We start from the raw sequence: 22,703 nt of genomic DNA, 5'->3' as shown, positions 1-22,703 counted from the left end.
TATATATATATATGTGTATATATATATGTGTATGTATATATATATATATATATATATATATATATATAATTTTTTTTTTTTTTTTTCTGGATTGGACCCTTTAGCCATATGTTTGGTACCCCTGCCTTATTGATGTGCTGATCTGTGGCAGGTGATAAATATTAGTCTTAAACCTGTTTTCATCGTCAAAAAAGGCAGATGAATAGTTAATGTTGAACGTCCACGGGGGTTTATCGATGTTGTCTGAGCAGCAGGAAAACTCACCAACCAGCCTGAAAGCATCAGCTGTCCTTCATGTGTCAGTGGAAGGTGTTGGCTGTTTTCCTGATCGGGCCTCAGACATCCTGCTGAACGTCTTCTTGGCCATCGCTGTGGACAACTTGGCCGGAGGAGACGGAGAAGACAAGAAGAAAGAGTGAGTGAAGGAAAATCACCGCATTGTGGTGACTGAAACGAAGATTTTTTCATTAACATCCCATTTTTTGGGGGGTTTTTAGCAAAAAGAAGGAAGGAGGCACAGAAGAGGGGGAGGAGGAAGAGGAGGCCGAGGAAGGAGAGGTGAAGGTGAGCCTAAAGACTCTGACCTCCGTCTTTGTGTTTTCAATGGACGGATGTGACTGATTTTATTCCTGTCCTTTAGGTCGACATCGACGAGGACACGGAGTACGAGGAGGAGGAGGAGCTTCCTGAAGGAGACGACGGTCTGTCCCACTCTGACGCTCTGTATCGTATCTGATCTGTTTTTTTATGAATTAACCCTGGTTTCCTGTTTGACTCCCAGACGGAGGAGTCCAGTTAAAGATGGCCGACCTGGCTCCTCCTAAAGAGAAGGTTCTTCCGATCCCAGAAGGCAGCGCTTTCTTCTGCCTCAGCAAAACAAACCCGTATGTCTGTCACATACGTCTGTTTTTAGTTTGACCTTGTATATATACTTTCACACCTGTGTATAACCATCTAACACCTGTATATATCCTCTATTATCTGTATATATCCTTTATTACCTGTATATATACTTACAGGTTGTATACATTTCTTTCGTCTGTTGTATAGAGTTATGCTATTCTATGCTATGCTATGCTATGCAATGCTGTTCTATTCTATGCTATGCTACTCTATTCTATGCTATTCTATTCTACTCTATGATATTCTACTCTTTGCTATTTTATGATATGCTATTCTATGCTATGCTATGCTATTCTGTGCTATGCTATTCTACGCAATGCTATTCTATTCTAGGCTATTCTATTCTACGTTATGATATTCTACTCTATGCTATTTTATGGTATGCTATTCTATACTATGCTACACAATTCTATGCTATTCTATGCTATGTTGTTCTACTCTATGCTATTCTATGCTATGCTATTCTGTGCTACGCTATTCTATGTTATGCTGTTCTACACAATGCTATTCTATTCTACACTATGATATTCTACTCTACGCTATTCTATGCTATACTACACAATTCTATGCTATGCTATTTTACACTATGCTATGCTATGCTATTCTATACTATGCTATTCTACGCTATGCTATGCTACGCTACGCTATTCAATGTGATGCTATTCTATACTATGCTATTCTAGTCTATGCTATGCTATTCTATTCTATGCTATGTCATTCTAAAGATAGTACATTCATATTATCTAAGAAAAAAGATAATAAGAGGTTAACTAGTACAAATTAAAAACCTCAGCATCTCTCATCGTCAAACTGACTTCCTTATAAGTTGTTGTTGTTAATAATAGTGTGTATTTCCTTTTATCTCCAGAATCCGAGTGGCCTGTCACACTCTGATCCACCATCACATCTTCACCAACCTCATCCTCGTCTTCATCATCCTCAGCAGCTGCTCATTGGCTGCTGAGGATCCAATCAGAGCTCATTCTTTCAGAAATAACGTAAGTCTAAATAATGTGGTTTTTTAACGTGTTGTTTTATCTTAAACTGTTCGTAAAGATGAACATCACCAGAATAATGTGAGCTGTAGTTCATATGTATAGATGTAAATCAGGGGTGTCAAACTCATGTTAGTTCAGGGCCCACATACAGCCAAATATGACCTGCAGTGGGCTGGATCATGAAAATAATCACATAATACATAAATAATATCAATTCCAAAATGTGTATGTCTAATTTCTATGTTTTAGAATGAAAAAAGTAAGATTATATGATCAAAATTTTTACATCTACAAACTATCCTTTAAAAAAATGTGGAAAAACATGAACAAACCATGACCAAAATTAAATTTATTAAGAAAAAATGTGCAATTTCAACAATTTATGCCATTATTTGGCCTCAGCTTCTCATTTTTACATGATCCTTACAAACGTAAAAAAAAGATAGAGGTACGAGATCAGAACATTTATGTACCTATCAAGGTTATTATCGTTAATGAAAACTAATGAAATGACGAAAACTAGAATGGTAAAAACATTTTCATTAACTGAAATAAATAAAAATTATAATTAAAAGAATAAAAACGACAACTAACTAAAACTGTATTGTGCGCTTACAAAACTAACTAAAACATATAAAAGCTATGGATAAAATTCCCTTAGTTTTCGTCTTTGTCAATGTCGGAGTGATATGAAATCGATTTATTTCCCTCAAGCAATTTTAGCTGGAGGCACCGTATGATATTTAACGGTCCGTCACTTCTCATCACTTGTGGTTTCCAGTCGTCTTCTGGTCCCCACTCTACCCGGAAACATGGAGACTAAAGTCAGGAGAAAGCACCAGAGTCCTGTCTGGGATTTATTTGAATACGACGGCAAAGAAGATAAAATATATTTAAAAAAAAAAAATTAAAACTAAACTAAAACTAAGCATTTAGAAAATAACAAAAACGAATAAAAACTAGCAAACCTGCTCTAAAAACTAATTAAAACTAACAGAATTAGAGAAAAAAATGTCAAAACTAAATAAAACTAAACTATAATGAAAAATCCAAAACTATTATAACCTTGGTACCTTTAAGTACATTTTTTAAGAATGTTCTCTCAGAAGTACAGTACTGGTCTTTAGGAGGCCAGAACTGCACCTTTAGACAATGAAAAAGGGTCCACAGTTGTGTAAAGTACTAATGTGTACTATAAGGTACCCTGCAGCATTAAAAACTGTGTGTAGACCATGAGAACAGGATATAGGCTAGGAGAACTGAACAGTAGGACAAATTAGAGTTCAAACATTAGACTGAGAACATTATTTATTATATATCATACTGTAATTACTCTATATTATATTTAATAATAATTTGTGTTTTAATTTAATAGCCCAATTAGCTCAATGATAAAAGCCTAATAATTTATTGAGCTTATTAGAACCTCTGATTATTGCCATAATCTCTGTTTTATCAAGTTTTCATTCACACCTCCATGTCTTGATGTCGTAGCTCGCCTATGCCGTTTTTTTTTTTTTTTTTTCTCATTTAGGCCACCGGCTCAAACTTTAAACATCATGGCATTATCAACTATATGAGAGTTTTCTTTCTATGTAAAGTACTTAACCCTTTCATGCATGAACTATGACAACCTTCATCAAGATTTTTTTCTTGAGTGTTTTTATTCCTCCTTAGGCACGAAAAAAACAATGTGATTGAGTTTTTTTTTCTTTTCATGGAATTACATAATGTCCATGCATTTAATTTTTGAAGTAAAGAAACGTGTTTAAAACCCAATATCAGAAACTGAGATGAAAACAAAGAAATAAAAACATTTTTAATGCAGCTAATCTGATGTTTTCTCACATTTTAACATATTCTAATGCTAGTTATTACTCACTTCATGGAGATAATATGCAAAAAAAAACAACAACTTTTTGTCTAATAAATAACAACTGAGTTACACTCAAACATGTTAGTGCAGATCAGGTTTATCAAGAACAGCAAAGTTACAGTAATGGTCTGAATGTCAGTGTATGTGACGATGCATAAGAGTCCACTGTGTTGGCTCATATGGAACTAAAACAACTAAACCCATGAATATATAAGAGAACAGCTGGAGAAGAACTGTCCACTGGAGTGACCACTGTGCATGACAGGGTTAAGGTACAAAAATGGACCATTTCGAAAGGGTACAGAAATGTCTCTCAAAAAAGTACACCCCCAGCGACAAGTATTTGTACCCTTTTAAGTATAAGCTGGTACCTCTGTTTTTGAGTGTACAAATACACAAAACATTTAATAACAGACAGAATGTTGGTACAATTACTTTTAAATCTCGTAAGACATTTCAGGTTGTTCATATTTGTTCAGGTTTTTCACATTTTTTGTAAAAGGCTAGTCTGTAAATGTAAACATTTTTGTGTAATTTTCCTTTTTTTTTTTACTCTAAAACAAAGACACAAATATGCGGTTTTTGTTATTTATAGTTTATTATGATAGTATTTTACTGGTCTGACCCACGTTAGATGGAACTGAACTACATTTATTTTGACATCCTTGAGTGTTAATAAATAAATAAATAAATAAATAAATATCTTCAGTGTAATTTTTGTATTTCACTAATTCATCCTGTGGGCTGGATTGGCCCCTTTGGCCCCTGATGTAAATATTTTTATAATCTAGTTTGACTTTTTTCACTGTTATTCTTTCACTGGTCCGGCCCAGTTCAGATCACACTGGGCTAAATGTGGCCCCTGAACTAAAGTGAGTTTGACGCCCCTGCTTTAATAAAACAGGTGATTCATCTTTTCATTTCGGTGGATTAACGTTGATAATGGCTTTTGCAAACGTGGCGTTGATGAACACGGGGCCGTGGTGTTTCAGAGCTCAGCCAATCAGAGCTCAGGCGGTTCACTGAGGATGTGGCGGACACGTGTCGGCGGTTTGAGCGGGGGGCGGGGCTTGGTCAGATTACACAGCAGAAGTGGGTCAGTGACTAACCGGGTTAAAGAGGGAAACACATGGAGGGAAAATCACCAGTTTTACTGTCTGATCCGCAGAAAACTGACTGTACTTTCACATAGAGCAGCAGCTGGCTTCATGCAAGACGTAGCAATTAGCAACAGCTGAGGGAAGGAATGACTCCAACATACAATCAACACACACATATTAACCCATTTTTACACACATCTGCTCCAAAGTTTACTAAACTACGAGTGATGTAACAAACAGACAGAAATGCATATCTGTGCTTCACATATGGATTATTAATACAGGCTTACAGTCGCTGAAAAATTATTAGACCACCCCTTGTTTTCTTCAATTTCTTGTTCATTTTAAAGCCTGGTACGACTAAAGGCACGTGTTTGGACAGATATAATGATAGCAACAAAAATAGCTCATAGTAGTTCAATTTCAGAGCTGATATCTATCCATTTTCCAAAAAAATCTTGAATTGAGCAAAAAAAATGGATTGAGGAAAAAAATCTTGAATCAAGCAAAAAATCTTGAATTGAGCAATTAAAGATTCAAACAAACAGAGCTGAAGCTTTTAATTTGGAACATGGGTGTCTATCTATCTATCTATCTATCTATCTATCTATCTATCTATCTATCTATCTATCTATCTATCTATCGTTCTATCGTTCTATCGTTCTATCGTTCTATCTATCGTTCTATCTATCTATCGTTCTATCTATCTATCGTTCTATCTATCGTTCTATCTATCGTTCTATCGTTCTATCTATCGTTCTATCTATCTATCGTTCTATCGGTCTATTGGTCTATCGTTCTATCTATCATTCTATCGTTCTATCTATTGTGTGCATTTGTGTGCATTTTTTTGCAGTGCAGGGCCGGATCGGACCCTTTGGTGGGCCGCTTTTGGTCCACGGGCCGTATGATTGACCTCCCAGATGTTGTGCATCATTTCTCTTTAACTGTAGCAGTTACTCACCAAGTTAATAAACGTAAAACCTGGGATCATGATGACATTAGGAGAAAAAGTCTACTGTGTATTAGGAACGTGACGGTACACATTGTGAAACTCAGTTACAGCCTGAAAAAAAAAAAAAAAGAATGAGGAGAGGTTCATTTACTTTGAAGAGACAGTAGTTACAGTTTATTTTAGTCAACTTTATTAACCCTAAGATTAATAAATGAACCACGAGTATTTTCGACTTCTTCCATTATATTAAAACATCAAAAACTTGGATCTATATTTTATGGTCATTTTACTGTATCTTCACCTCAGAATTGCAAAGCATGAAAGGAAATATGTTTAAAGTCTTAATTTTTTTGTGTTTTCTGTTTTCCACCTTTAGATTCTGGGTTATGCAGACTACGCCTTCACCTCCATCTTCACTGTGGAGATTCTGCTAAAGGTAAAGACTGTACCTGTAAATAACTCCGCCCTCAGATGGTCATGTGATGCTGGTCCGTCCTCATACGCTGTGTTTGTCTGTGACAGATGACCGTCCACGGAGCGTTTCTCCATCAGGGCTCGTTCTGCAGGAACTGGTTCAACCTGTTGGATCTGTTGGTCGTCAGCGTCTCACTCGTCTCCTTCTTCCTTCAGTCAGTTTCAAAAACTCATCCATGAGTTTTTAGATGTTTATAGCACTGGTTCCCAGCCTTTTTTGGCTCGTGTCCCCATTGCCCCCGTCCCCATCACAAATTTGTGGCAACCCCAGACATTCAAAACGGAGACTTTTTTTTTGCTAAAATTGTAATTTTTTTAACCCTTTCATGCATACTGGTCACTACAGTGGACAGCTATCCTACAGCTGTTCTCTTGTATATTCATGGATTTTGTTGTTCTTTTCATTGTTGTTTTTTTTGACACATATCTTTTTTAAAGTTTTAAGACACTACATATCTTTTCTGACATAAATTGGTAACATTATGTAGATCTCTCCTGAGCATAAACCCCCAGAATCACAAGTGTTACCCATAGTTTTCACACAATTTATCAGTAAATACATGTTTTTGTGCATCAAAAATTAAACGTGTGGTGTCCAGCTGAGTGGACATTTTTGCAACTTCATGAAAAATAGGTTCATAAGCATTTTTTTTTTCATTATTATTTTTTTATGTATTTTTTCAATTTTTTAATTTATTTTTTAATTTATTTATTTATTTATTTATTTATTTATTTATTTATTCATTTATTCATTTATTCAGAAGAAAATTTTCAATCACATCGTTTTTTCATGCCTAAAGAGGAATAAAAACACTCAGGAAAAAAATTTGATTAATGTTCTCATAATTCGTGCATGAAAGGGTTAAATCATGTAATAGTTTGCTATACTTTGTTGCAAATAAACGTTAATTTTAGACAACATTTAGTCTATATAATGTATATTATTGTGGACAGAGGCAGTAAATCCAGGTGTAGATTACTGCACAAAGGGAGAATTGGATTTTCCTTGGTCAGGATATGTACAGTCAGTCCAGCTGTGATTTACAAGGCTGACAATTAATACTGAACAAACAAGAACTCAAAGTATGAATTATGAAAGAGCTGCAGCATCTGAAACCGACCACAATGAACATTTGACAGATAAACAGAACCACAGTGCTGCAGTTTCAGACTCACAGTTTGTCATGTCTTTTATGGATTGGGATTGTCTCTGTCAACTCACCATAAATTTTTTATAAGTAAGGTTTTTTTTTTTGTTTGTTTGTTTTTTTTTTTTTTTTGCAATTACTAGAAATTTCAGGGAACCCCATTTGAATTCAAGGCGACCCGACCCCAAGGTTGAAAAACACTGATTTATAGTGTAACAGTCTGTACAGTGTCTAATAGAGCAGATAAGATAAGACTTTATTTATCCCATTGTGGGGAAATTTCACAGTTAACAGCAGCAACATTACAACAACCAAGTGCAGAGAAAAAGAAGACAGAAAAACAACTAACGAGTGATAAATGAAAATATGAAGAGAAAAAATTATTTCTATAGATTTAGAATTAGGTATTATTTGCATATTTACATTGTGATTACATATGCACATTGTGTGTGTGTGTGTGTGTGTGTGTGTGTGTGTCTGGGGGGGGTATTGGGATCAGTATTCTTTTTAATCTTGATGTTTTGAATCATCAGGTTTTAATGAGTATTTTTTCTTTTAATCAGGTTTTGGTTTTATTTAACTTCAGTCATGTCCCAGTGGTTTTTCCTTGTTCTTCATCTGTTGTTAAACCTGTCGTTTCCAGCTCCAGCGCCATCTCGGTGGTGAAGATCCTCCGAGTCCTCAGGGTGCTTCGACCTCTGAGGGCCATAAACCGAGCCAAAGGCCTGAAGGTAACGTCGGCCTCCTCCTCCGTCATCTGTCTGATACATTTGTGTTGTTTTCCTCTTCAGCCTGGTGCTGGATGGGCTGTAAACACAGACGCTGATTAAAGTGTGTGTTTGTGTCACAGCATGTGGTCCAGTGTGTGTTCGTGGCCATCAGGACCATCGGAAACATCATGATCGTCACCACTCTGCTCCAGTTCATGTTCGCCTGCATCGGAGTCCAGCTCTTCAAGGTGAGACACCAGGCGGGGTTTCTAACCTTGAGGATTTATTTTTTATTTCATTTTATTTGTTTGTTTTTTTTCACTTTGTGTCTGTCGTTGTCTTCGTCTTCATTGGCAATTTCTTTAAACCACTTCTGTGATGAAACTACTGGTCAAATTAATTTCAAATTTTATATCAATCAATCAATCAAACTTTATTTCTATAGCACTTTTCATACATGGTACATGTAGCACAAAGTGCTTCACAACAAAACCCCCCACTGTCCCGCGGTTGCAAATAAAAATACAACCAACAAAGTAAAGTTTACAGTAACAGTTTAATAAAAGCTAGACTAAAAAGATAAGTTTTGAGTTTACTTTTAACAATATGAACACTCGCAGCGGACCTCAGGTCCTCAGGTCGGCTGTTCCATAGTTTGGGGCCATAAAAGCTGAATGAGGCCTCACCATGAGTCTTAGTGTGGACTCTAGGAACAGTTAAGAGATGACTACCTGAGGACCTGAGGGTCCGAGAGGGCTCATACGTTAAAAGCAAATCGGATAAATAAATAGGGCTAAGACCATTAAGAATTTTAAAAACCAATAAAAGCACTTTAAAATGGATCCTGAAGCTCACATGGAGCCAGTGCACAGACCTGAGCACTGGTGTCATATGCTCTCTCTCTTTCTGATCCTTGTCAGCAGTCGGGCTGCAGAGTTTTGGAGCAGCTGCAGCAGTACAGTGGTCTTCTTAGGAAGATCAGAAAGGACAGTGTTACAATGATCAATGCGACTAGTGACAAATCCATGTACCAGAGTCTCTGCACTGGCTCGAGAGAGAAAGGGTCTTACTCTGGCAATATTTTTTAAATGATAAAAACCAGTTTTGGTGACAGACCTTATGTGTGGCTCAAAGCTAAGCTCCCAATCTAGTAAAACACCCAGACTTTTAACCCTCTCAGAGGAGCCCAGTGAATGGGTTTGGAGCTTAGCTTTGAGTCTCTCTCTCTGAGCCTCAGGACCAACAATTAAAACCTCAGTTTTGCCCTGGTTGAGCTGGAGGAAGTTTGCTGCCATCCAGGACTTAATATCTAAAATGCAATTAAAAAGGGTGTCAATGGGGCTGAGGTCATCCGGAGACACGGCAATATAAAGTTGAGTATCATCAGCATAACTATGAAAGTTAATGCCGTGTCTCCTGATGACCTGTCCTAGAGGCAGCATGTAAAGGTTAAAAAGGGTTGGACCTAAAATTGACCCTTGGGGAACACCACAATCCATTTTGCACCTTTTTGATGAGTGTTCCCCAATACTAACATAAAAATCCCTGTTTGTTAAAAATGACTCAAACCCGTTAAAAACAGACCCAGACAGACCAACTGTGTGCAACTATATGTAGCTTCCTTGGAAGAATGTCTACAAAGTTTGATCACTGACAGGAAGTCATATATGGACTTCCATTTGGGTTGATGACCTTTGACCCTGAGTGACCTTGAAGGGTCAAACTCAAGGTCACCAATGTTTACAGTTCAACAATTTTCTTCTCCAAAACTACTGGTCAGATTCATTTAAAATTTTATGTGTAGCTTCATTGGGACAATGTCTACAAAGTTTGTTCACAGTTTTCAGAATTTTTTATTCATCTGTGTGACTTTTGCACTTCACATTTTCTTTCTGGAACCTTTGTTGGACCAGTTTTGGCCCACGGGTCGTATGTTTGACACCCCTGCACTAAGTCGACCATCACACCTGTTTTGTTGTTTCAGGGTAAATTTTATCGCTGCACAGATGAAGCCAAACACACGCCGGAACAGTGCAAGTAAGTTTCTAACCTTTATAAACCCTGATCTGAATCATCCTCGGGTTAAAACACTGACCCGTGAAACAGCAGCCGGCAAACGACTGTATAATACTCTAACATTTACAACAAGGAAAAATATTGTTTTGCAGTGGATCACTGACAAGATTCCCTCTGTCTGTGGTTGGTGTGAAATTATTTTTGAACTGATCCCCCTAGAATATCGTACCGACGTCATACATAACAGTGCAGATCAGTTCTGCAGAGTATGGTGCCCATTTTTGGACTATACAGGGTGTATAAAAAAAAAAAAAAAAAAAAAAATGTATATATATATATATATATATATATATATATATATATATAATGTATATGTTATATGTATATATATAATATATGTATATATATATATATATATATATATATATATATATATATATATATATGTATATATTAATATATATATATATATATATATGTATATATTGTATATGTATATATTGTTATATATATATATATATATGTATATGTATATTATCTATTATATATGTATATATATATATGTATATATATGTATATATATATATAATATTATATATATATATATATATATTTATATAGTATATATATATGTAGATATATGTATATATATTATTATATATATTATATATATATCTATATATATATATATATATATATGTATATATATGTATATATAGTATATATATGTTATATGTATATGTATGGTATATATGTATATATATGTATATGTGTATATACATATATGTAATGTATAATGTATGTATATGTGTAATATATATATGTATATGTATATATCTATATATATAATATATATATATATATATTATATATATAATATATATATAATATATCTATATATGGATATATATATATATATATATAATATATATATATACATTTTTGATTGAAAATTAGCCCCCAGTTCTGCATTTGTATAATTTTGGGAATTTCTTTTATGGGCATTGGTAGTAGGAGAATTGGGTGGATATTTGTCCAAATTTACAGACCCAGGTTTTCATGCAATCCAAGGGTCCTAGGGTTAACCCTAACCCTAACTTAGCCTGTCCTCAGTGACATTTTCAGGCCTAAACAAGTTGAATTAGCTTTGAAAGGCAGGAACAGCTGCCATGGGTAAAGACATGAAATGGACATGGTGGCCAAAGTGTTAACGCTGTAACCTGGCAATTCTGTTACACAAAAGAATAGACTCAAATACACTAAAACGCACCAAAAATACACTAAAATGTACTAAAATGCACAAAGATATGTTAAATATATAAATATGGTATATGCAGGTTTGAAGAATCCAAATTTATAACATTTTAAGACATTTTTCTCCATTCACATAAATAACAGATAATAGTTATAATAATATAATAGTTATTATATACCAACATGCACAAAAATGTGTTCGAATACACAAAAAATACACCAAAGAGTCGACTAAAATACCCAAAAACTTCATTAAAATGCATAAAAAATACACTAAAATTTACATAAATATGCTAAATTGTACAAAATATGTTAAAAATACACAAAAAAACACAGTAAAATGCACTAAAACACAAAAAAATTACACTAAGACTATTCTAAAATACATGCAAAACATGCTAAACTGCACTAAATGATGCTAACATGCACTGAAATACACAAAAATGCACTAAAATACAAATCAAATGCTCTAAATGCACAATCAGTGTATCTGCAGGTTTGATGAGGCCCAATTTCTGATATTTTCAGGCATTTTTCTATTTGTGGAAAACCAGATGGATGCCCATTGTTCCCTCCCATGGTCTGTGATTGGATTTAAATCCTACCGCTACTTCGCGTAAACCAGTTTTAACTTGGATTGTGCACTTTGCCCCTGCTTACTCATGCATGAAAACCTGGGTCTGTAAATTTGGACAAATTTCCATCAAGCCCCTACCTACTGACATCCAGAAAAGAAAATTCCAAAAATGATGAAATGCAGAACTGGGGGTAATTTTTAAAATGAATTGGTTTTTTTTTTGATACACCCTGCACTGGACCAGACGTCTCTTCTACCCTGTTTAAAGGACTGTTGTGCACTTAAATGATATTCATTTGTTGAATGAAAAACAAAAAATTGCAATAAAAACAAGTGTTCAGAGAACGCAAACCTCCGCCAAGCACCCCGAACAGTGTGCATGTGTGGATCGACTATTTCTTTTTAAATTCAACGTTTCCAGGTTGTTCCATACAGCAGAAAAAGTTAAAGCTTGGTACCAGTCATGTGTATGCCAAATTATTTTCAATTCCAATCAATATTTGTTGAGTTACAATGAAAAATGTGTCATAAATGGGATTTTCAGTGTTAAATGTAAATGTCCACAGAGTCCACATTCCACAGTGGATGTGGACAATTTTGTGCCAGATACAAGATATTGTTCTAAGCTACAGGTGGATCAAATTGGAGGCTAATCGGAGTCGTTTTGAATTTTTTTAATGAATTTTGGAAAATTGCTCAATGATGAGAGATAGGAAAATTGTAGATTTTGTGACCTTGCTGTGACCTTGAACTTTGGCCTACTTGGCCCAAAATTGAATGGGTTGGTCCCAGGGCCTAGGCCTATCTGTGGGGAAGATTTGGGAAAGATGGTTGGAATAGTTTTCCCGTAAAGTTGCTAACAAACAAACAAACAAACAAAAAAACACACAAAGCAAAGTGATCCTAATACCTCCTGGCAGAGGTAACACTAAAAACCAAACACTGACCCGTATCGGTGTGTTTTTGTGGCGTTAGGGGGACTTTTGTGGTTTATAAGGACGGGGACGTGAACCACCCCATGGTCAGAGAACGGATCTGGCTGAACAGCGACTTTAACTTCGACAACGTGCTGATGGGGATGATGGCGCTCTTCACCGTGTCCACCTTCGAGGGTTGGCCGGCGTGAGTATCCCCTCAAGAAAAAAAAAAAAAACACTGTCAACATATGAGTCATTACACCAATAAGTGGGTTTCCACCTTCTTCAGGTTACTGTATAAAGCCATCGACGCCAACGGGGAGAACTCTGGTCCCATCTACAACTACCGGGTGGAGATCTCCATCTTCTTCATCGTCTACATCATCATCATCGCCTTCTTCATGATGAACATCTTCGTGGGTTTTGTCATCATCACCTTCAGAGAGCAAGGAGAACAGGAGTACAAGAACTGTGAGCTGGACAAGAACCAGGTAGGGTCACCTTCTACTGGACCTTCTACTGATGTGGGTTTTTTAAACTCTTTTTATTGAAATTAGAACAATGACAGTATAAAAAAAGTCTGATATAATATCCAATATATGTGTGTCAGAACAAGAACATTACACCTGCACTCACACGTACACATACAGACAAAAAAAAAAAAAAAAAAAAAAGGGAGGAGGTGGTCTGTCTACTTACTTAACATTAAAGTAGTTTATTCTTGTAGTGCTCGGTAGAACATTCCACTAATGTGGAACGACCCATGAAAAGAGCCTGGATTGTCTTGTACAAGGTCTGGGGACCACCAGACAACGTTCCCCAGACGAGCGGAGTAGTCGTGGGGCAACATAAGCTTTTATCAGTGCACCTAAGTAGGTAGGAGCAGACCCACTGAGAATTTTTTAGGCTAGGATTAAAGATTGGAATTTGATGCAGGCAGCAATCAAATTAATAATGTGCCTTTACTTCTAATGGTCCATATTTTAATGGTTTATAACATGTAAATGGTTACAGATATCAATATACAGTAGCGGAAAAAAATTATTAGACCATCAAAAGTCATCAAAAACAATGGTTATGCAATCCAGTCCTAACTCCTGTGTGTACCATGTGACTAACACAGACAGAAAAAAAACCATGGAATGTCGAAAAGCACTGTTTTTGTCAGTACAGTGTCATAGATACTGATGTCAGAACTGAAGTGATTTTGGTTTCAATCAAGAAAACATGTTAAATGGATAGATATGAGCTCTGAAATTAAACTACTATGAGCTATTTTTGTTGTTATCATTATATTTGTCCAAACAAATGGACCTTTAGTTGGACCAGGCATTAAAATGAACAAGAAATGGAAGAAAACAAGGGGTGGTCTAATAGTTTTTTCCATGACTGTAGAATTCTGTCATTTTTTATTCTTATTTTATGAGTAATTAATATTTTATTAATATTGCCACCTATTACTTTACAATGAAATGACGCTACCTGACGATACAGGATGTCATTGAACACAACATGACTTAAACTTTAATAGTAAATATGATTCCTATAAAGAAATACAGCAGCACTAAGAAGAAAAAACAATTATTAGTCGCGGAAGAAATTATTAGACCATCAAAAGTCATCACAAACAATAGTTATTCAATCCAGTCCAAACTCCTGTGTGTATCATGTGACTAAAACAGACAGAAAAGAAAACATGGAATGTCTAAAAGCACTGTTTTTGTCAGTACAATGTCATAGATACTGATGTAAGAACTGAAGTGATTTTGGTAATTATCAAGAAAACATGTTAAATGATTAGATATCAGCTCTGAAATTAAACTACTATGAGCTATTTTTGTTGTTATCATTATATTTGTCCGAACAAATGGACCTTTAGTTGGACCAGGCATTAAAATGAACAAGAAACTGAAGAAAACAAGGGTGGACGAATAATTTTTTTCATTACTGTAGTTCCTATTGATCCCTTATAGAAGTCACATATGGACTTTGATTGAATTAGTTGAGTTTTCCTCCAGCCAAAGTCCCGCCCACTTCTATTGGGAGATTGCTGTGCATCCAGACCACAGGACTGGAACATAGAACAGAACCTGACAACCTCACATATTCAGCTGGGGATTGATTCAGATAGAACATGACGCTGACATACAGGGATATTGGAACTATTTTTATCTCATATCTGACCCAAAAAAGACATACTTATGATGATCCTAGCTCAGTGGTTCTCAACCTTTTTTTGGCTCGTGACTCCATTTTAACATCACAAATTTCTGGCAACCCCAGATATTCAAAACAGAGACTTTTTTTTTGGCTAAAATGAATTTGTTTTTAATCATGTAATAGTTTGCTGTACTATGTTGCAAATAGAAATTAATTTTAGAGGACATTTAGTCTATATAATGTATATTATTGTGGACGGAGGCAGTAAAGCCAGGTGTAGATTACTGCACAAAGGGAGAATTTGATTTTCCTTGGTCAGGATATGTACAGTCAGTCCAGTTTGGATTTCCAAGGAGGACAATTAATACTGAACAAACAAGAACGCAAACTATGAATTATGAAAGAGCTGCAGCATCTGAAACTGACCACAATGAACATCTGACAGATAAACAGAACCACAGTGCTGCAGTTTCACACTCAGTTTGTCTTTTATGCATTGGGATTGCCTCTGTCAACTCACCAAATATTTTTTCTTAGTAAGTTTTCTCTTTTGTTTTTTTAATCAATTACTAGAAATTTCAGGCGACCCCATGCGGAGTCCCGACTCCAAGGTTGGAAAACACTGTCCTAGCTCTTCTTTGTAAATTCTATGGAAAAGTGCCTTAGAAATAAAGTATTACAGTATTATTTACTTACTATTAGGGGTGTTAGAAAATATTGGTTCTGCAATATATCGTGATATTTCACTTCACAATACTGTATCGATATTAAAAAGTGCTGTATTGATATTTTTAGGTATTTATTCAAATGCAGATACTGTCGAGGTTCATTTTTGTTTTTTGTTTTTCTTTTTTGTTTATATTTTATTTTTAATTATTTAACTCTTTTATTAAATAATGTTAGTTCCTTTGTTGGGATTGAACTAAAATAATGTTCTGATGTTAGTTGTGAACTAATAGAATATGAACATTTGAACAGGATCTTAAACTGTAATGTCTGTAAAACAGAATTTCAGTTTGAACACAGAGAAATTTTGTCATATAACATTAGATCCTGTTGGGATCAAATAAAAATGTGTTTAGTATTTGTGCATATTTCTGGTGTAATTCAATTCTTCAAGGAAATAATCATTTGAAAAAAGAAAGAAACAAAAAATTGCCTTTTTAACAGTACCATGATATATCGTATTGTGATCCTGGTATTGTGATTTGTATCATATCACCAGATTCTTGCCAAAACACACGCCTACTTACTATTTACATACTACAAGAAGTGAACAGGTTGCATTTCAATTTTTTGTCCTTTTGTCAAACATACTTCAGGGGAATTATCTTGATTTTTGCTCATTTTTCATGATTATCCTGAAGCAAAACCTTGACCAAATGATTCGATGTACTGTCCCATCTTAGGTTTCTGTTCCTCTGGGTCCACATCCAGTAAATAAAGTCATGAAGAGTCATAAATTCATGCCTGAGTGACTTGATGGTTGACTACACTGTAAAAAAACAAACAAACAAAAAAACCAGTAAAAAAACGGTAATATTCTGGTAGCAGGGGTGTCAAAAAAAAAGCTGTTAAATAACAGAAAATAACCATCTCATAAAAATACGGAAATTTCCATAATTAAAAGACAATTAAAAGACAAGAATTTTTTTTGCCCTAACTTTATATGAGATTTTGCATATTTTTTCACTTTTTAACGTTTAATAAAGAACATTTACATGTATTAAAACAATCAAAGTACCTTTGAGTATAGATAGATAGATAGATAGATAGATAGATAGATAGATAGATAGATAGATAGATAGATAGATAGATAGATAGATAGATAGATAGATAGATAGATAGATAGATAGATAAAAACTGTATTTGGACAGTTTATCAGTGCTTATACGTTACACATTCACAAAAATACATTTATTCAACATTTTTGTTGTGAAACCTTCTGTAATTACACAAGATATTTATCAATTAATGAACAAGTCTTACAGAACAAATACTTCTTTTACGGTTAATCGTCAGTAATTTTATCTTTTTTTTTTTTTTTTTTTTTACAGTATTAAAGTTTAAATTAACAGTTTAATCTCATAAATAGAAGAGAAATATTTGTGAAATTATGATACATTTGCAAATGTATTTTAACTGTATTTTTCTGTGAAAAAATAAAAAAAATTCTTTTAAAAAACTGACATTTTTTGGTTATTCACAGTTACAGTTTTTTGGTGTTATTTTACATTTGACATGTAAAATCACAGTCTACTTTTGTCATTTCATTGATATTTTCCTGTATCTTAAAAATACAGGAAAAAATAAACAGTGAAAATTCTGTTAAAATTACAGATTTTTTTTTTTACAGTGTAGTTACTCCCTGACCCATGTAGTCGTTTATTGTCATATGGGTCTGCTGAAAACTTTATCGTTGTCAGTACGATCTAAAACGGATTGTGTTGTGTGTGCTTTAGCGTCAGTGTGTGGAGTACGCTCTGAAGGCTCAGCCGCTGAAACTCTACATCCCAAAGAACCCGGTTCAGTACAAGTTCTGGTCCATCATCAACTCCACGGGCTTCGAGTACGTCATGTTCGTGCTCATCCTGCTCAACACCGTCACTCTGGCCATTCAGGTGAATAAGTCATGTGGTCCATATGTGTTTGGATGAATGTGTGTGTCCAGTTCATCTGACAGTGTGTTTCCTGTCATGCAGCATTATGAACAGTCCAAAGACTTCAGCTACGTCATGGACATCCTCAACATGGTCTTCACCGGACTGTTCACAGTGGAGATGCTGCTGAAACTGCTGGCACTAAGACTGAGGGTGAGAGGAGGGAGGGATGGATGGATGGATGGATGGATGGACGGACAGACAGGAAATTGATGGACGGGTAGATGGATCAAAGAAAAAATGGAAGGATGGATAGATGGATGTTGGACAGACAATGTATGGATGGATGGACAGATGGATGGATGGATGGAAGGATGAATGGATGGGAGGACAGACAGACGGACAGAAAATTGATGGATGGACAGATGAGTGGATGAATCAAAGGAAAGTCGGAAGGATGGATAGATGGATGATGGACAGACAATGGATGGATGGATGGATGGATGTATAGATGAAAGGATGGATGGACAGATGGGAAGAAAATGGATGGATGGATGGATGGATGGACAGAAAATTGTTGGAAGGACGGATGGATAGGTGGATGGATCAAAGAAAAAATGGAAGGATGGATAAGTGGATGTTGGACAGACAATGCATGGATGGATGGACAGACAGACGGATGGAGGGACAGATGGATGGAAGGATGAATGGATGAGAGGACAGACAGATGGACAGAAAATTGATGGATGGACAGATGGGTGGATGAATCAAAGGAAAGACAGAAGGATGGATAGATGGATGGATGGACGGACAGACAGACAGACGGATGGACAGATGGGAGGAAAATAGATGGATGGATGTATAGATGAAAGGATGGATGGACGGATGGGAAGGAGATGGATGGATGGATGTAAGGACGGACAGATGGATGGATGTTAGTTTCATCCGCAGACTGTTGTACATGAATGTGTTTGTTCTTCATAAACATCATGGTTCTTCCTGGATGTGATGGTTCTTCCTGCAGCATTACTTCGTCGATGCCTGGAACTCCTTTGACGCTCTCATCGTGGTCGGCAGCGTCGTGGATATTGTCGTCACTGAATTCAGTGTGAGTATGAAACCATCCCTGTTTGTTGTTGTTCTTCTCAGTCTGATCTGATTGGATGGAACCTGCAGGTTACAGACGATACCGTTCATAATCCATCAGATATTAAACCTCCTGTTAAAATTTCAGGCGACCCATTTGAATTCCAGTCGACCCCACGTGGGGTCGCAACCCCAAGGTTGAAAATCACTGGTGTAAAGCATCAATATAAATGTGGTGTGGAGGGGGGCAGAAGATTGTGTGTATAAGAGTGTGAATCTGTGTGTGTGTGTGTGTGTGTGTGTGTGCGTGTGTGTGTGTGTGTGTAATGAGTTACTGAAGATGGAGTAGTCAGAACGAAGGGGTCAGAAATAGGGAAAACAAGTTATGAAACATAAGACAAGTTGAAGCAATAGTGAGTGTGTTTTCCAGATCTGAACTCTGACGGACACTGAGTCTGATTTCCACAGATGTCGGTGTTAACCCTGTAAAGCCTGGACCATTAAATCATTGAGAGAAAATTCCAGTTCTTTGAAACTGGAGCCTTTTTTGGTCCGTCTGAACAACCAAAAAATGTGTTTTCAAATATTAGTTTCCATGTATGAGTTTCAACTTCGTATCATTTTTGATACATCAGGTCTCAATGCTCAAATATTATTTTTGAACAAACAAAAACATAATGTACCACAAACATGTCTAACAAATTGATAGTTCCTTTTCTAAATTGTCAAAGTTCTTCCTTCTTCCTCATTAATGACTGTCATGTTGTGTCACTAAAGGCCTCTGGTGAATGAACTCCTCCCCCTGGTGGATTATCTGTGTATTGCATGTATCTAATTGTATACATCAGGTTTATCAGGAAAAAAAAAATATCACATTGATCATGTAGAGGGCTTCAAAACTCATGTATCAAATATGATACGTTTGGTTAGAGTTAAAAAAGTTTAGGTCAATCGTAAATTTGTTCTAATTCTGTTATTTGTCATAAATTTCTCGGCTCAGAGCGGCGAGGACAGCTCCAGAGTGTCCATCACCTTCTTCCGTCTGTTTCGAGTGATGCGATTGGTTAAACTGCTGAGCAAAGGGGAGGGGATTCGCACGCTGCTGTGGACCTTCATCAAATCCCTGCAGGTGAGGGGGGCGGGGCTTATCCTAATGCCTTGCTCTGAGCACCAGCAGCAGTAGGTAACGTCTGTGTGCGGTTCCCTTCCAGGCTCTGCCGTACGTCGCTCTGCTCATCGCCATGATCTTCTTCATCTACGCCGTCATCGGAATGCAGGTCAGTTCACGTATGAACGTTTTTGGGTTTGGAAGACCTGCAAGAAAAGTTATGAATAACTTAATAACTTATAATTCATGAAAATATTTACATTTACAAACTATCCTTTCACAAAAAAGTTTTAATAATTTGAAAAAAATGACATTTCTGAAGAAAAATAAACACACAAAACATTTAACCAGGATAATAGTGTTAGAAAATTTTCTTAAGATTTTTTAGTTTTTTCAGGTTATTAACATTTTTTTGTGAAAAGATAGTTTGTAAATGTAAGTATTTTCATAATGGGATTTTACTTTTGCAATTTTTTGCACAAAAAGAGAAAAATTTGTAGTTGTCATTATTTATAGATTATGATAGTATTTTATTTTTCCAACTAGGGGTGTAAACAATTAATCAACTGTCAGTTAATTATCGACTGGCATCTCCCCGCTCCTCAACATCTGTCCTCCATGTGACTGTTTCTTCTGAACTGCTCCTCTTCAGGTCCATTTATTTTTATTTTATTTCTCTGCAGAATTTCTTTAGTTTTACTCCATAAATGTCATTGTCTGTTCTGTATCCAATGGTTCAATAAATCAGTCATTTAGGAATATGACATGCTTATTTATATACTGGAGTATATAAATAATATTTAGCTTTTATTCTTATAGATTGAAAGAGAAATTCAGGCTCTCAAGAAAATTGCCACTTATCAATTAACCCTTTCATGCACAAATTATGAGAACCTTAATCAAGATTTTTTTCCTGAGTGTTTTCATTTCTCTTTAAACATGAAAAAAAACAATGTGATTGAAAAATGTATTATGAAAAATAAATAAATAAAGGAAAAAAATAAAGGAAAAAAATAAAAAATAATAATAATAATAACCTATTTTTCATGAAGTTGCAAAAATGTGCATTCAGCTGGACACCATGTGTTTCATTTTTGAAGCGAAGAAACATGTATTTACTAATAAATTGCGTGAAAACTATAACTATTACGCTGAGGGGTGATCTACACAATGTTACCAATTCATGTCAGAAAAGATATGTAGTGTCTTAAAACTTTAATAAAGATATGTGCAAAAAAACAAAACAACAAAATCCATGAATATACAAGAGAACAGCTGTAGAGTAGCTGTCCACTGTAGTGACCACTATGCATGAAAGGGTTAATCGTTAATCAATCAACAAGGTCAACCAACTAATGATTAATGGATTAATTGATAATTTGCATCCCAGTTCCAAACCAGTTGAGATCATACTGGTCTGTAAGTGGAGCCTGAAGGATTTTGACAGCCTTCATATCTTCAGTGTAATTTCTTTTTTTTTTTTTTCTTTTTTTTTGACCCGCCACCACCCCCCCCTCTTCGGGGGACAACTTTATTATTTATTACAGTTTATACTTAACAAGTGACCAGTAACAATTTCAAGATTATGCTCCCATTGACCAGCATTCCTTGCTAGTATATATGTACATAGAGGGAGGGATTCATATAAACAAAAGTGCACAAGGACGAGACTTGACAAAGTGGCAGATTGGCACACGACAGTGGAACAGAACGAGCATAAGACAAAACAGTGGGACTGAGTAGACATCAGACAAGACAGTAGGATGGGACAAACATAAGACGGGACAGTGACACAGGACAGACATAAGACAAGATAAATGGACAGACAAAGTAAGTGGTCACTCTTATTGATGTTACTGTCAATCAGATGTATTGCATTGTGTGTGTGTGTGTGTGTGTGTGTGTGTGTGTGTGTGTGTGTGTGTGTGTATAATAATGTTAATGATGAGTGGGGGTGAGGTGTGGAGGTTAAATGCTGAGAGAGAAAGTGGGTGTTGGGGGGGGGGTTAAAGGGGCAAGGGGGTATGTGTTGTGTTCTGATGATATATGCAGTTTTCGGTTGTTTGCTTTAAGAAAGTTATGAATGGGTTCAGTGTAATTTCTGCCAAATAGGCCACTTTCATTTCAAAGAATATGGAATGTTTGTTTTTTTTTCTAATTTACACCTAATTTGTGATTGTGAGAATTTATGATGATTTTTCTTGTAAATCTATGATTTAATGTCAGAGAATATCTGATTTTCTTCTTGTATGATTTTAATCTTAGAGAGTTTTGTTAATTTCACATAATAATATGAGTGAATTTCTAAACATTACTAAACCTTTCTAATCTTACTGAATATAGGACTTTTTTTCCCCATAAATTTACAATCCTAATCCCAATCTTTCTATTTTTTTTTTCTTTGAATAGTAACACACACACACACACACACACCCTCACACATACACACACACACACACACACACACACACACACACACACACACACACACACACACACACACACACACACACACACTACCTGAACTGGTCTTAATACACCTGGTTGTGTCTGTCCAGGGGTTCATTGTTCGTCTAATCTTCCTTTTCTGTGTGTTCTTGTGTGTTTGTGTTTTTGTGTGTTTGTTTGTTTGTGTTCATGTGTTTTTGTGTGTTTGTGTTCATGTGTTTTTGTGTGTTTGTGTGTTTGTGTGTTTGTGTTTTGTGTCAGACTTTTGGGAAGATAGCGATGCAGGATTACACTCAGATCAACAGGAACAACAACTTCCAGACGTTTCCTCAGGCTGTTCTGCTGCTCTTCAGGTCAGAGCCTCCTCTTCCTC

General features: G+C 35.7%; 1 protein-coding gene across 3 annotated transcripts in view; it reads left to right on the top strand.

The window, feature by feature from the left end:
* The window catches only part of cacna1fb (calcium channel, voltage-dependent, L type, alpha 1F subunit), a 117,680-nt gene that overhangs the window by 80,451 nt on the left and 14,526 nt on the right, over positions 1-22,703 (top strand). For all 3 annotated transcript variants that reach the window (XM_030138858.1, XM_030138857.1, XM_030138856.1), the window contains exons 18-35: positions 340-415; positions 498-564; positions 641-701; positions 782-884; positions 1,772-1,901; positions 6,209-6,268; positions 6,355-6,461; positions 8,098-8,185; positions 8,305-8,412; positions 10,149-10,201; positions 12,987-13,133; positions 13,218-13,419; positions 17,551-17,709; positions 17,791-17,901; positions 18,713-18,796; positions 19,775-19,903; positions 19,986-20,051; positions 22,592-22,683. In XM_030138858.1, the coding sequence (XP_029994718.1) occupies positions 340-415; positions 498-564; positions 641-701; positions 782-884; positions 1,772-1,901; positions 6,209-6,268; positions 6,355-6,461; positions 8,098-8,185; positions 8,305-8,412; positions 10,149-10,201; positions 12,987-13,133; positions 13,218-13,419; positions 17,551-17,709; positions 17,791-17,901; positions 18,713-18,796; positions 19,775-19,903; positions 19,986-20,051; positions 22,592-22,683 (1,843 nt within the window). The remainder of the gene's footprint in view (positions 1-339; positions 416-497; positions 565-640; positions 702-781; positions 885-1,771; positions 1,902-6,208; positions 6,269-6,354; positions 6,462-8,097; positions 8,186-8,304; positions 8,413-10,148; positions 10,202-12,986; positions 13,134-13,217; positions 13,420-17,550; positions 17,710-17,790; positions 17,902-18,712; positions 18,797-19,774; positions 19,904-19,985; positions 20,052-22,591; positions 22,684-22,703) is intronic.

This window comes from Sphaeramia orbicularis, chromosome 7, assembly GCF_902148855.1.
Source record: "Sphaeramia orbicularis chromosome 7, fSphaOr1.1, whole genome shotgun sequence".
NCBI classification, from domain to species: Eukaryota; Metazoa; Chordata; class Actinopteri; order Kurtiformes; family Apogonidae; genus Sphaeramia; species Sphaeramia orbicularis.
The sequence above is the reverse complement of the archived record's forward strand: the minus strand, read 5'-3'. Positions and strand labels throughout refer to the sequence as shown.